The sequence below is a fragment of the Cicer arietinum genome, chromosome 1 (genome assembly GCF_000331145.2).
Source record: "Cicer arietinum cultivar CDC Frontier isolate Library 1 chromosome 1, Cicar.CDCFrontier_v2.0, whole genome shotgun sequence".
NCBI lineage: Eukaryota > Viridiplantae > Streptophyta > Magnoliopsida > Fabales > Fabaceae > Cicer > Cicer arietinum.
The window spans coordinates 51,088,704-51,104,695 of record NC_021160.2 but is presented as its reverse complement, the minus strand read 5'-3'; the positions used below and the strand labels follow the sequence as shown (position 1 = coordinate 51,104,695).

General features: G+C 30.2%; 2 protein-coding genes across 3 annotated transcripts; one reads left to right on the top strand and one right to left on the bottom strand.

Annotated features, from left to right (window-relative positions):
• Window positions 1-1,368: 1,368 nt before the first annotated feature.
• Window positions 1,369-5,883, top strand: LOC101497450 (enoyl-[acyl-carrier-protein] reductase, mitochondrial). 2 transcript variants are annotated; one of them, XR_189311.4, is made up of 9 exons: window positions 1,369-1,908; window positions 2,813-2,956; window positions 3,049-3,151; window positions 3,322-3,421; window positions 4,019-4,095; window positions 4,198-4,276; window positions 4,509-4,761; window positions 5,258-5,376; window positions 5,543-5,608. XR_189311.4 is itself a non-coding variant. In XM_004487002.4 (8 exons), exons 1-8 carry the CDS (start codon window positions 1,509-1,511, stop codon window positions 5,634-5,636), a joined length of 1,116 nt encoding a protein of 371 aa, XP_004487059.1. In that variant the 5' UTR covers window positions 1,376-1,508; the 3' UTR covers window positions 5,637-5,883. The 2 variants fall into 2 exon arrangements, 1 of the variants encoding a protein (XP_004487059.1); XM_004487002.4 differs by lacking the exon at window positions 4,509-4,761 and having other exon boundaries at window positions 1,376-1,908; window positions 5,543-5,883.
• Window positions 5,884-6,152: 269 nt separating this feature from the next.
• LOC101498208 (mitochondrial hydrolase YKR070W) lies at window positions 6,153-11,488 on the bottom strand. The gene is given in 12 exon segments (XM_012716259.3): window positions 6,153-6,391; window positions 7,615-7,698; window positions 7,785-7,986; window positions 8,400-8,467; window positions 8,572-8,667; window positions 9,372-9,573; window positions 9,683-9,754; window positions 9,870-9,910; window positions 10,684-10,763; window positions 10,911-10,946; window positions 11,058-11,161; window positions 11,252-11,488. Coding segments are annotated over 12 exon segments (1,179 nt in total). The 5' UTR covers window positions 11,356-11,488; the 3' UTR covers window positions 6,153-6,301.
• Between the last annotated feature and the right edge of the window lie 4,504 nt (window positions 11,489-15,992).

Genomic DNA, 15,992 nt, shown 5'->3' with positions numbered 1-15,992 from the left:
TTAATTTTAATTGATAATTTAATCTTTTATGTTTTAAAATGTCAACAATATTATCCTTTTCTTTTTGCAAAAATTCAAAAGTCTATCAAAAAATTTAAACAAAATCCATAAAATTAATTATCATCTCTAATATAATACAAATTTTATCAAATTTATAAGTACATTTTTACATAAACTCATATTTTTTTAAATTTAACATAACTATATAACCAAAAAGAATTTCAGGCTCTTTAGTCTTTGTTTCCGGCTTCTCATTAACAATCATTCGTTGTTTAATGTTTTAAGGTGAGTGGTAATCTTGGCCATGTCTTCTGCCTATTAATGAAATTGCTTTTCTTATTCTTTTCAAAAAACAATTATAAGAAGAAAAAAATTTAAAAAAACCAATCAGCAATGAGTCAGGTCCAGTTAAAACAGTCCACATGTCATTGACAAGTGACATTTCAGTCAGTCAAAATCAAAATTGCAAACAATTATATTTTTAAAGATTATAGAGATTAAAAATTAAATAAAATATTTTTATAAAGATTAAAAATTTATTTATATATTGTGGATGTATATGTTTGTACATTGTTAGACAATCAATAATTAGTTGTGATACTGTTAAAAATATTTGACTTTTCAGTTAAGATTATTTTTAAAATTATTAATCAAATGATTGTGATTTGTCAGTCGTATAAACATTTTTATTTTAATATATATTAGAATTAATCTTACATATTTAGATTTAATTTATATACATTATCATTAAAAATAATTTTTATATTGTCAATTGTTGATAATTATTAAATTATTATAAAATAACATAGGAGTAATTCTGATTTATCGACAGTTTCACTTTATATAATTTATTTTTAAAAAATTAAATCGAGTAAATAGTCAAATTGATCTTCAAAATTATAAATATTGATCAAATTAATTTTTAAATTTTATAAATTAATAAATATATCTTTAAACTTATAATAATAGTCAATTTGTAGATTTTTATCATTAAAAATTATTACATATCGGGCAATTGAACATGCAACTCATATTTACGTTAATCTAACATAAACATCATATTATTTAAACTAATTTAATTGACTTATGAAATTTGGTTATGTCATAGTGTATGTAGTATTGACTAATCACTATAAAATTAAACAATAAAAAACTTAAATTTCATAAATAAATCAGTTCAAATTTTACAGACGTTGATGCAAAATTATCTTACAGAAATCGAATAGCAGATTTGAAGTTGCATTTGAAATAGACAAATATATATACCTATATAAATATCCAAATATCTTCTTCCCCTTAGACTAAAAAGAAATTGAATGCAAAATTAGTGACTAATTGATTTAAAATGAAATTAGATTTGCCAATCCCTCAGATTTTAATAAATCCCTTGAAACGACGTCGTGACAAGGAAGAGAGAGAGAGAGTCACGGCATACAACACAAGCAGAGAAAGAGAATCATAAGCAAAGAATCACAGAGAGAGAGAGAGAGAGAGAGAGTTTGATAAAAATGTTGCGATCACTGATTCAGAAATCCCCTTCTTCAATATTCCACCTCAATTTCAACTTGAGGTCACTTCGGAGCAGAGTTATGAACACACAATCATTCTCCTCCACCGTGTCACCGCCGTCGAAGGCAATCGTATACGAAACGCACGGCCAACCCGACGCGGTGACGAAACTTGTGCACATTCCGGGTACGGAAGTGAAAGAGAATGATGTGTGCGTGAAGATGCTGGCAGCTCCAATAAACCCTTCTGATGTGAATAGGATACAAGGCATTTATCCCGTGAGGCCAGAACCACCTGCAGTTGGTGGTTATGAAGGTGTTGGAGAGGTTTACTCCGTTGGCTCCGCTGTAACTTCTTTCTCTCCTGGCGATTGGGTTATTCCCTCTCCACCTTCTTTCGGTGCTTTCCCCTCCCTCAATTTCTCATTTTCATTTATTATTATTATTATTCTTAGGGGAAATTGCATTTATCTCCCTGAGTTCTCTTCAAATGACACTAATACCCTCTCTACTTTTGAATAAATACTCACCTCTCCTAAATTCAGTAAAAAAAACTGCATCAAATATTTTTCTTTCACACTTACGTCTGACCCTGTTATTTAGATTTTTCGCATTGATTTATAAAGGTAGGATTATTTTCTTAGTGGCACAACCAAATTGTGTATTTTTGATGAATAACAGTTGATAGCGTGAGGAAAAGAAAAATGTCATGCATAATTTTTTAGTGAGTAGAGGGGAGGTAAGTACATTTTGAAAACTAAAGGAGTGTGAGTGCCATTTAAGGAGATATCTCAGAGGTAAATGCAATTTCCCCTTATTATTATTACTTCATAAAAAATTGACTGTATTATTATTTATGGAATCATTTTTTTTTTTTTGACAAAACTTACTGATTCGTCTAATCTTATGAAATCATAAGCAAATAAATGAAATGACCAATATATCTCAAACTATATTCATTAAAAAGAAAATTGTCGATCATATTTAGTTTTTAAAATAGGGACCATTTTGTAATTTCATTAGCTTCAATGCTACTGTGACGAGAAATTGTAGAGTTGTACTGGTATCCCTTTGATATTACTGTCTTTATAGTCCTTGCAAATATCAGCCGAAGGACAAAACTGATTAATATTTTGCAATTCCATGTATCATTCTAGAATATCATAATATGAGAGAATATTTTCATAGAATCCTCTAATTTTGAAGACCAAATTAGGTGTTTTTTATGCTTTATAATTTCTGATATTAATTTAGTGATTCACTCGTTATTTATTATAACTGAAAATTTGATTATTTTTTTTCAGGTACGTGGCAAACATACATTGTGAAGAATCAGAATGTTTGGCACAAAGTAAACAAGGGTGTGCCTATGGAATATGCTGCTACAATTACTGTTAATCCTCTCACTGCTCTTCTCATGCTTGAAGACTGCGTTACTTTGAACTCAGGCACTGCCTCTTTAGCTGCAATCCTTGTTTTTCTTAATTGTTTCATGAGTGGGTTTGTTTATGCTTATGTTATGCATGCATGTTTTTAACAGGAGATGCTATTGTGCAGAATGGGGCAACCAGCATGGTTGGTCAGTGTGTCATTCAGCTGGCAAAGTCTCGTGGCATTCACAACATCAATATTATCAGAGACAGGTGCTCAATTTTAAGTTCTTTGCGTGCTATTGTGCAAAATGGGGCAACCAGCACAGTTGCTTCTGAATGTTTTTTAAATCATGCTGTTGTTTCCATTTTATATCCCAATGGGCGAAAGATGTTGGCGATGAAACTTATTTTTCGCACTGTAAATCCTTTTGCTGCTGCAGGCCTGGGGTTAATGAAGTAAAAGAAAGACTTAAGGATTTGGGTGCTGATGAAGTTTTCACTGAGAATGAATTGGAAGTGAAGAATGTCAAGAGTCTCCTGGTATACCTTGGATTTATTGTTCTTGTTATGACATGGATGTCGAATTTTCAGATGAATGTTTGTTATCATCATTAGTTAAGCATTTGGGAAATGATATTGATAGGACACTGAGGCCCAGTAGGTTCGATGATCCAATCATTGGGCCCAAGTCACACACCTCACACACTTACAGTTCTAGAAGGATGAAGAGAGGGAGGGAATGAAAGTTAGTTAGTGACCTCCCTTATTTTACGGGATATTTCTGTATAAAAGAGAAGGAAGGGTAGTTAGAAATTCATTGAGAAAGATATTGTTAGGCAGTTAGGAGAGTCTCTCTCTGGATTAGGAGCAGATTATGCTCTGGTAGGAGTTCTTGGAACTCTAGTTGTTTTCCTTTTCTTGCTGATTTCACCATTGTGGAGCTTGTTGCTCATCACTTTCATTCAATAGAATTCCATTTTCATTCTATAAATTCGGGTTTCTATCGGATATGGTTATGGTTCTATCTTTATTGTTTGAAGTTTTGTACTTGTCTTCTTGAGATGCTATATAATCATTTTAAGGGTTATCTCCTATACTAAAATTGAATGATTATTTGACATCAAATTGTCATGGTAGGGTGGTATACCGGAACCTGCACTGGGGTTTAACTGTGTTGGTGGCAATTCTGCTTCTCTGGTTCTCAAATTTTTAAGGTATGGCATGAGATATTTGGGAAAGACTTTAATAACAAAAACTTTCTCTTCTGATACTAAATATCATTATTATGAAGATTTAAACAAGTTCATGCCTTGCAGACATGGAGGAACAATGGTGACATATGGTGGAATGTCTAAAAAACCTGTCACAGTATCAACTTCATCCTTCATATTTAAGGTCAGGCTGTAACTTGCGATCATTTGCTTCCCTCTCATAATTGATTTCTTCAGTCTACTATGCAGCACTGTTTTTTAGTTAAAATCTTGATTTATCTTGGTTAACAATGTTTGACATGAAGCATAAAGATAATGAATCACATGTATAAAATATTGAATCAAGTTAGAATTGCCAGTAAATTTTGTGACTATCTGACTGAGGAGTTTGCATATTCAACTGATATAAATGACAGGGATTAGTCGGAACTTGGAAGTAATTGAGATGAAGGAGGCTTCAAGTTACTAAGTTGTTAAGATCATTGATTGCAAATCCCTAAAAATTGATATATTCTGTGAAAGTGCTGAAGTTGGGTATAAATAAATTATACTAATACTTGGCTATTTAACCTGAGTTTGGTGAAAGATTAGCAGAGATCAACTTTGGGCTAGGGAAGAAGCTTAAATTTCTGAGTTCTCAATCACAAACCTTCTGATAGGTCCATCTAGGTATGACCATATTTTTAGCAGGGCGTATAAGTCACGCTTATCAACACTGCTGCCGGTCTCTTTGTAGTGCTGGGATTCTGTAGTGGTATGGTGTTTCTTATCGAAGAATTAGTGAAATATAGATACCAAGATGCCTAGATATTTGAATGATTGGTTGAAAAACTGAAAATGGCTTTTATATTTAGCAAACAAATCTTCACTTGCCTGCTGCTGGGATGATATTTTCTATGTAAAGAATCAGAATGAAGTGCTGAAATGAAGAATATGGATTATTTATTTATCTTGGTTTGAAATGGAATCTTAAAACTAGTCATGTTGGTCCATGAGGCTTGGAATACCTTAATATCTGTTGAGCAGACTTTGGACTTTGGAGTTGGTCTCTATCATGCCTTATTTGTGGCATAACCTTTAAATAATTTGTGCTGATATTTTTACTAGAAATAGCATTGCTCTGGTTTATTAAATGTAACCATAGTCTGAAATCACATACTTGCAGGATATTTCTTTGAGGGGTTTCTGGTTGCAGAAGTGGTTGGGCACAGATAAAGCTGAAGAGAGCAGAAGAATGATAGACAGGCTTTTGGGTCTTGTACAAGATGGAAAGTTAAAATACAAGTATGTCTCATACCTATCATAAGATAAGAAAAATATGGGAGGGGGTCATATTCACTTTGAACTTTTGAACGATCAATTGTTTATAAAATTTTAAATTTATTATGTCCTTTACTTTCTGTTTCTCTCCCGCTCAGTTGACACATTAACTGGTCACCCTTTTTTGCAGGATGGAATTGACTCCTTTTCACGATTTCAACACAGCATTGGATAAATCTCTAGGAAAACTTGGGAGCCAACCAAAGCAAGTGATCAAATTCTAATTCAGAACGTTGGATTGGATTTAAGGCTTGTGGTTAATATTACTTTCTTCAAGGAAGGAGTTCTGCATTTTAAATGCCATTTCTAACTCGCCGTGTCTGAAGTATACATCTTGTAGGAATCCCATGTGTATGATAAAGAATACTGAAAATACCCTTTACTTATCTAAAAATTACTTGTAATAACTTCTCAAAACAATTAGGAATACATTTTTTTGAGAGAAAGGGAAACAGTCTTAATCTCAGTTTACCATTTTTGTCACCGATGCATGTCTTACACTACATATAAAAGCTATACAATTAACTTATTATTTCACGCAATTTTTGTGTAGAATGTCCTCTTTCTTTATTGTAAACTGGCGTGAATGTGAATTGACACAATTCATCCGATCTTTTCCTCAGTTGAAGTATGGCTGAGATTCAATTCAACATTGAAGCTCTATCCAATCTTGAAATAAAATCAGCATTTATGCATAACTAAATTAAGCTGCGAAATCAAAGCTCTATCAGACAAGAAAATATAACGAATGGGAAAATAATCAATTAAGAGTGTGTCAAATGAATGGATTATGGCACGATTAAACCATAAATTATATGTTATTTTCTTATCACGAAATCACATTTTTAATTGTGGAATATTTTCTCTTTAGAACCCTTTCTACGAAAAATCATATCCTTAGCAATGTAAGTAGACCAGACCAACTTAAGAGCATTCCTTTGCCAAGATGTAGTCCACAGCTTCTTCCAGTGTCAACAACCTGCAAAAGTGAAGTTGTATTATGATCACCCATAGGTAAACACTGGCAACATTTAGTCACAGTAAATCGTCACAAAGACAATATATGGTGTTTTTGTATATTTCAAACAAAATTAGCTTTCTAAAGCCAAGCCGTGTTATAACCATGGCCACATATCCTTTAAAAACAGGCCAAGAGTGTCGTAATCATGGGTTCTCTATCCTATTTTCAAAAGGTAAAATACAATCCCCAAAACTAAACAAAAATAATAAAATAAAAATGTTGTTTATCATAGATCAGTAGTGTATGATTTTGCTAATGCATTTCAGTTTTGATCAGGCAACCATTAGGCTTATTAAATTTTTACATTTTTGAAAAAGTAATCAAACATATATTTAAATAGATTAACGAGTTAATGTGTCAATAAAAATTAAGTTCTATTTTGATACTTAATATGATATTTTAAATAATATGACTTTATACACATCCTACTTCAATTCTATTTTATAATAATACATTTAATTATGTCAAAAACTACAGAAGGTTAATTTGCGTAAATTACTAAAAGTTGAATATCTAACCAAAAAAATCAAAATTTAATATCATAATTATAGTAGTACAAAATATTATTTATATTTATTTAAATAAGCTGATCTAATATGTCTAAAAAACTTATTATATGACATGTAGTCTAACATTTTTAACTAAAAAGATTTGTTTAGAAGCTATGGCATTGTCTGTTTAAAAGAGAAGTCTAGTCTGGCCTGAGCCCAGGGGGGATCTTAGTTATGCCAGGGGAAGGCCATGGCCACCCCAAAATTTTCTTCTTCGGTAAAAATAGGTATACCTACAATAATATTTATCTATAATATATGGTATATATAACCAATGTCTCGTTAACAATATCAAATTGTGGAGTAGTTTAATGGTAACAGAGATTTTCATAAACCCAATGTCCCTAGTTCAAGTCTCCATGATAATGATTTTTGTTATTTTTATTATAAATATAGTTGTTTGATTGACAAAATTGTAAATACTTGATTCGAACCGGGTACTTCTAATACATCTAAAAATTAGAATTACCACTTCACCAAAATCAAACATATAAAATTACGATCTGATTGACGTAGGCTAAGCCGTAGGCCCCTCCGGTTCAGCTTGACCTATTCCCACCCTACATGACATGACAACAACATTCCAAAGATTTATTTCTTAAAAGAAATGGAGAGGAAAAAAGGAATTACCAGATCTGCTGGAAATTTGTCATGATTTTCCTTCCCCTTGAAAACACCTGTTCTCGTGAGGATTGAAAACCAAGGATGCCCAGTCTGAAATGCAATATTTTCGTAAGTAGCATTAGTCAGCAAATAATTGTACTGATCATACTTGTGAATTTCAACTCCAATAGACATACCTGTCTTGCACCTTTGATGTCAACTGCAGGATTATCTCCAATCATGTAAAGTGTTTGAAAAGGTTGAGCGCTTTTATGATCTATATCATAGAAATCTTCACCGAGTCTTGGCACAAGTTGCTGTAACACAGTTGCTGCATTATTGAATACAGATGGATGTGGTTTACCAAAGCATGTGTACTCCAGGGAATGAGGATGAATCCTGCAGATACAGTATTTCTCTCTTATAGATGAATATTTGTGAAAGCCTAAATATGAATTAAATCAGCAACATCCTACTAAAGAATTTATCTGCAGTTTTGAATATGATAAAACATTTTCTCACGTTTAGAAGTATATATGGTGAAAGATCTAGATATTTTGAGTTGTAGGGGCAACACTCATATAGTATATGAAGTTGGGGGACAATACTGGTATGATATATAATATATGTTGTGGAAGCTAATCTATATACTATATTTAAGATTGAGTTTATCAATGTCCTAGTAAATGGCCCAATGTCACCTCGTAGATCTTTCCTCGTGGATATGTGTAATGTGCTGAAGTATTCAATTTAAAGAAAATAAAGTAGAGAACACCCATAAAGTTAACTATAAAGATAATAGGCAGTCTTACCTATCAAAGATGGATTCTAATGCAATCCTGAAAGCTCCCATGCCCAGACGTTCAGAAGGAAATTTAGTCTACCTTTGGTGGAACATTGTCAGTAAGTATAGTAGTATAATATTTGAAATGGGATCCATATAATCTGTATCATAAGACTTGTCTGTAGCAAACGTCAACCAACCTGGTACTCAAGGTCATCATTTGCAAAATATAAATGCGGCTGCATCCCAACATTTCTTCCAGGAAGCCCTCCTGTTTTCAAGATGTCACAGAGAACCTGAATAAGAAGTCTCGGTCAGTTTGTAGAGCCATTGATTTGATTCATAACACAAAAATCTAAGAACTTTTAGAATATTTTATTTTATTTTTTCTCAGTTCTTGGAAAACCACAAGGTTCCCCTCGTTGGAGTTATATTTCAGCTCACCCGGTTGGGTTCATTCACCCCTTGACTTATTGGGTTCATTGCAAACTTGCGGCAATGGATTTGTTCATGTTCTAGTTTGTGGCTTTGTTATGTTGGGAGCTACGGGGTTGAGAGTTGAGACTCAATATTGTTCACCTCCTTTGCAGATGGATTTACATTGTTCTATTAGATGCATCCGTGGAGTTGGGTGCTATATCCACGAGGCTAATATTTTGTGCACTATGGAGCCTTATCCTTCAGCTGTTGCCTTTTGAATTTTATAAAAACACTAAGCTTTTATGTTGGGCATGTCTAGTGAAAAATAACCACTATGTTAAAAACTCGTTCAGTTGTGCTCAAACTCATAATTCTATGTGAGTTTATGCAAAAACTATTTTGTAAGCAACTTAGCTTGATTTTGATAACTACAGTTGTAAACTCATGGTTTTATGAAAGTTTGACAACCATGAATACAAAAAAGCCATAAAATCTTTGATCCTGTATGTCCCTCGCTAAAATATGCAGAAAAGGAAAGTCTGTTGATATGTAACAGTCATAAGATCATTGCAACCGTTACCTGTATGTCTCTGCTCCAATCAACAGGATCACTGACTATGAATGCTGCTTCAACCCTTTCAGAGAAGACATCAACTCGTGGACCACTCTCATCAAATTTTGGATTTTGAGTATCAGCCAGCTTGGTTGTCCATTTCTTGTATGGTGCCAATGGATCAATGTTCTCAAAGCACGAAGCATATTCGTCAATTGAGATAACATTTCTGAAGATAAAAAACAAGAATGAAATATTAAAATATTGCAGATGTTTTTAAATCGATTGTTCAATAAAATCATGAAATATCAGACAAACCAATTATCTTAAGACCTTACTTAAAACCATATTCAGACATCACAGAAGCTGGTTCCCCTTTTCCCACAGCAACAACGAGTTTATCCTCAAATCTGTAAACTAAAGTCTGATAAATAAAATGCAACAGAATAGGCCTGTGCATATTAACCTTGCTGGTTTCAGCATGTAATCATATACAGTCAGATCAGATAAGAAGCACACATATACCTATTAACCAATTGTCTAAATGGTGAATGGCCCTGCAAAACCTGCATCATGATCACATTCCGTTAAAAGCAGAACCTCAGCAATTACAAATAAAGAATTTAGGAAAACAATGTGAAAAAGTCGTCTCTGGTTGTGACTTTTGAGAGAGACCTGCATGCAGCAAAAAGACAGAAAACAAAACCACATACATATATTATCAATTTATCATACAGTAGAAGAGAAAGAATTGACACTTACTACTACACATTTCTAAAGTCAATAACTTCAAATCCTCCTAAGAGCATCGGCAACGACAATTTTAAGGAACTCCTTTTGAGTTGCATAGCAACTTTCAAGTTGCCCCACTATACCACATCATACATAAACAGCCCGTTCATACTTTGCTCTAAAAGTTTAATTTTTAAACAATCTTTAAACAACTCATTTTTATAATTTTTTATTTGTATTCAACCTTTAAGCCACGGCTAAGCGGCCCCACTATACTGAAGTAAATTTATTTTTTATAAGTTTGACACAATATCTTATTTAAAATGTCTGCAAAACACTTATGAAACCCAACTCTTTCCACTTCAGATTGCTCCAATGACAAAAGAAAAGTTAAAGAACGTTTCACAAGACTATGAAATCCACTATAGTAGAATCCCCATTGAAGATGCTCTAAATCCTAGCTAATCCTTCTAACTAGTACTAACTACTAAATGAATATTGGACGCTGTTTATATTCCCTTAAGATATTAAACGCATTTACATATTCACGTTTTCATTAATGCATTCTTAATTAATAAAAGGATAGCGCAAAACTCTTCCAAAATACCTGTGAAGGTGAGACGTTTATACCCAACAGTTCACTCAGCTCATAAGCAGTGTATATCATTTTAAAACAAAACTATTAACCTAATGCCGATTATACAGATGAATCATTGATTAAATTTAAACCGCATTCATGCAAAAACGAAATTTCATAATTATATTTATCCATCTAAACCTAATTGCAAGGAACGCAACATTTCGGAACTAATGATAAACAGTACAAAAACTCACCATTGGTGAGGAAAACGTAAGGGATTTTCAATCTACCTGAAAAAGTATTTAAAAAAAAAAAAAAAACAAAGTTACGAGTCCGCAATGATAAAAAGTAAACACGAAATAGCGAAAATGGATATAAATAGTTTTGTTTTTGTTTTTGACCTTCGGCATCGTATAATTTTCTCAAGGCTGCCGGGGAACCACCGACGGGAGTGTTACCGAGGAGAATGACGCCGTCGATGTCAAATGAAATGCCGAATGAAGGCCTGCGTAATAGTGATAGATCGGTTATCGAAACTCGAAAGTGTGAAATAATTAGGATTAGAATGTTGGAGAGAAGAGAGAGAATGACGAACCGTTGCGATTGGCGAGAAAAAGAGCGAGGGAGTATATAGGAATATGCAGAGCGGTTATTCGGTTGGGTTTGTCGCCATGCTTTGGTTAAGAGACGGAAGCTCATCGTTTCTTTTCTTCAGACTCAGTGTATGAGCATAGTGCGTACGATACCAAAAGTTTGTTGCTATGCTCAATGGTGTGGTGTCCAGATCTCTCAAACGGTCCGGTTTCAAAAAAACACTTTTTTGTTTTGTTTGAAAAGCAGTTTAGAAATGGAAATAGTTATCCACCTTAAAAAGTTTTTCTTTATGGACCGCAACTATGAATTTTTTATAACTATATTATTATAGTTTATACTGTTATTATTATAGTTATGAAGTGTCCACTAAGGTTTAATATTGACTAATTCCAGTTACGAAATATCTCTAAAGTTTTGTTCAATTGATAAAATTAAGAAATTATTAAGTTATATATTATATTTTGGATTCAAAAAATTTGTTGAATAAATTAGATGAATTTTTTCATCACAATCATTTTTTTTTCATAAGTCGATTAAAATTATTGATTAAATTTATTTAAGGTTCTTTAAGTCTTAACACTCGAATTGACCACATATTAATAAATACAACTAAAGTTTTACTCATGTCATCTAATATTATATTACAAATATCCGTACTTAGATTTATTAGTCAACACACATAGACCGCCCGATTAAGATTAGACAATTCAGACGTGTTTAACTGCAATAGAGTCAGGAGCTGTTGACTACAGCTAATTATGATCCAAAATATCGTTCTCCAATTTGAACTTATTGAATTGTTTTTTTTTAAAAAAATAAAACTCCCTCTAGTATCATGTATAAAATAAATAAATAATTTTTTTTTCAAACTTTTTAAGAAAAGTATTGAATCTTATTTAATTTTTCAAAGAAATAAGAAAAAAGTAATTGTATTATCAAACATTTTGGAGCAAAATTGTGTTATCAAAATTATCCATCACAATAATTTGTTACATGAGAATAAAAAGATTATTAAAAACGTTCAATTACAGTTTTAATTTTTTAATTTTTTATTTTTAGAATTAGTACTCTTATTTTAAAATCTCTCAGTTTTGATTTATTCCTCGTATTTTCTGACTATTTAATGATGTGAAATTATCAACACTTATAATATTGCAAGAAAATACTTAAAAACTTCATTTTCAACTTCATAAATTATTTATTTTTGTATTTTAATTAATGACAAGTAAACAATTAACCAATCTGAATTATTCTACATTATTAAACTATATATCACATCAATTAAAATATGTGACATTACTATTTTTCTGTCTATAAATTTGAGAGGGACCAAAACTATAAAAATTTAAAATGGAAACCAATCAAACACAAATCTACTTGAAAGTGTTCCCGCTTATTTATATATTTTGCTTTTAATTGTTGACTAATTTTGGTTTGGTCCTATTAAAAATTAAATTTTGTTTCCCACTAAAAATTATTCAATGATTTCATTTGTGAATAATTAAATGTTGAACAATATAAAAGATAAATTGTTGAATTATTGGTAATAAAAGATATATTTGATAGTAATAAATATGAAGAAAAAAATATAACAATTTCAAATATGAAAACACATAGGAATAAAAATATAATTAATAAATGTTAAAAATGTCTCCGATTTTCTGAGTATGAAATGATATAGTTTATATAGTCTCTAATTTTTTTCTTGGTAATAATTATATATATTTTTATCACTTACATATTGATATATTTTTTTATATAAATATTTGTAGTATATAATTTTGTCTTTAATAATTAAAATCTCTAAATCTATCACGTGGACCAAAATCAAAAATTAGTAAAAATAAAATAATTAAAATTACAATTAATTTTAAAAAAAGTAAAATTTAAATTAATTAAAGAATAATTAAGAAATAATTATATTAAATATGACAGAAGTAGTTATTTACCTACATTTTTTTACCGCAAAACACAACTACTTTTTAGTGTAAAGTAATTTTGAAGTTTGTGATACATATATTTTTTTTAATATTATGTTGGTTCATTTTTAACTTCATCATTGTAGAAAGATTTTGTTCCTTTTTGTTTGTACTTTCAAAGTTTAATGTCACTTTAATTATTGTTTTGTCTGTAATACCCTTAATAATTTATTACAAAGATAGAATATGATAATACATAATTAAAAGTATTATAGAAATGAATATGTTAAGTGGACTGTTATTTTGCAATGAGATTGTATTGCTATATGATAAATGGAATGAGATTACACGTTGTCACATTTAATTTTAGCTTAAATATAATTTTTATCATTTATCTTTTATTTAATATTTATTTTGATAATTTATATTTTTATTTATTTATTTTAATAATTTATCTTTTTATAAATGATGTATTTTAATCATTTTTCATCAGAATTCTTTCAAACAATTATATAATTATTATCATGAATCAGTTGTAAAGTTAAATTTGCAATCTTAATAAGAAGTTTACTTATGATAAATTTTGATAAACGTCATTTATTTCAAATAGTTTACATATATTTCAAAGCATACAAAAAGAATTTTTTTAAGTACAAGTCTATTATTGAGTTAAATGAATATTTTTTTAAAAGAATATTATATATAATATATATTAGCAATTTTTAGAAGGATTCTAATGATCGGGCTTTACTATAATTTTTGTTGTGATTGTCACAAAGACTAAAATACACCACTTATAAAAAATAAATGATCAAAATAAATCAAAACAAAGATAAAAGACTAAAATGAATACTAAATAAATAATAAAATACCAAAAGCATATTTAATCTTTTACTTATCTCTCTTCATATGTTATAATTAAATATATTTCTAAAACTATTTGTAGATAGTTTACTAAAAGCATATTTATACATTAATAGAGTTATTTTGCTAATATTATATAAACATCTAAAATTTCTCTAACTCTATTTCAATACTTTAATGTATTTTATTTATTTTTTGTATCACATCACTTACATATCTAATTAACTATCTATTTTTATCTCTTTGGTTGTGGAATAACTCGGTGTATATCAATAATTTATCTTACAAAAACAATAGAAATGAACTATGCAAATAAGAAGTGAGGTATGATTTTGTGAATTAAAGCATAGCTCCCTCGCCCCCTACGCGTGAATTTGGATCATCAATGTCCAATTAGTTCACGTGACATTTGACAATGGCACTACGCCACTACCTGCTCGAGAAGGCATCTTTTGTTAGGAGCATAGTGAAGCATCTTTGCCTAATGCCTACTATCTATTGGAGTGTCAATGTCCTCCTTATGCTATTTCAATTTAAATAACTAACTCTATGTTCTATGTTTCATATTACTTGTCATAATTATAATTATAGAGAACAATAAAAATTCTGACAATTTTACCGAAATATTAAAAATGTGTTAAATACTACTGCTTATTTTATATTAATAATAATTAGATAAAATACAAATATGATTCTTTAAGTTTGGTTTAGTTTTTGCTTAAATATTTGAAGTTACGTTATATTTGTATTGATAGTTTTTATTTATCTAATTTTATCAATAATTGTGCATATGAAAGCTTCTAACAATTAAAAGCTCTATCAAATACTGCAAAAATATGTAATTCATGTTAATTTTTTAAAAAATATTTATCAAACTTTATAAATGAAATTCGTTTCTTGATTTTCTTTGCAACCATTTAGATACATGCATAGGCTTAAAAATATAATAATAAAAGTCTATCCAAATAATTAATGTAATTAACTCATTCCGCTTGAAAAGTAGTTTGATTAATCAACTTATTGCGATGTTTCAATTAAATCTTAATATTTGATAATAGTAATTCAAAAAAAAATTTAAACTTAAAGATTAATAGTGCAAATTGAATGTAACTTAAATGACCAAATTAAGAGAAAAAAAACTTAAAAGATCTAACAAAAAATAAACTAAACTTAAAGAACTAAAGCTGTATTTTGCCTAATAACTATAATAACTAATAGTGCAAGTAGAATTTACATGATGTGCAATTGATCAATCATGGGCTTGTAAGGTGAAAGAGAGGAATCACCACCCTTTATAAACTCATTTCCAATGAAAGAATAAGGTTTCTCTCACTATACGTCTTACATCCAACACTATTAGACTAAATGTGTGTATATAAATGGTGGATGGTTCGATTGATAGACTCTAATACTATCTTAGGTTTTTATGTTGAGTATGATTCATTATAACAAAATTGACTTGTAGATTAGAGGTGTCACTCTGTATAAACTATTTTTAGAATTCTGTTTTTTCAATAAAAGTAAAGGTTGAACCTTTAATTGCTTTGTTTAAATTCTTATTTATATATGAGTGGAATCACCTTCGTCAATAACTCTTATCTGATCCTAAATTCAAATTCAATATGAAAAAGATAATATTAAATATCTTAAAGGAAAACTTTATCATTCAATATAATCCTACTCAACTCAAGAGATAATACCGATTAAAAAAACAACTCTTATTCAATAATTAAAAATGCAATAAGTATCTCACATGGTAGTATTTAAACAAAATTTATACTCATCAAACCTATAAGTATTGCATAATTGTAAACTACAATTTCTATGTTTATTTATCTATTACTTTTTGTTACCGACAATCTGTGAGGTCCAATTCAGGAACAAAAAGTCCAATAGAAGGTTCCTTTAAACGGCCTACTTTCAAGGGAACAATGTCCCTTTTCTCATTTCTAATACCTA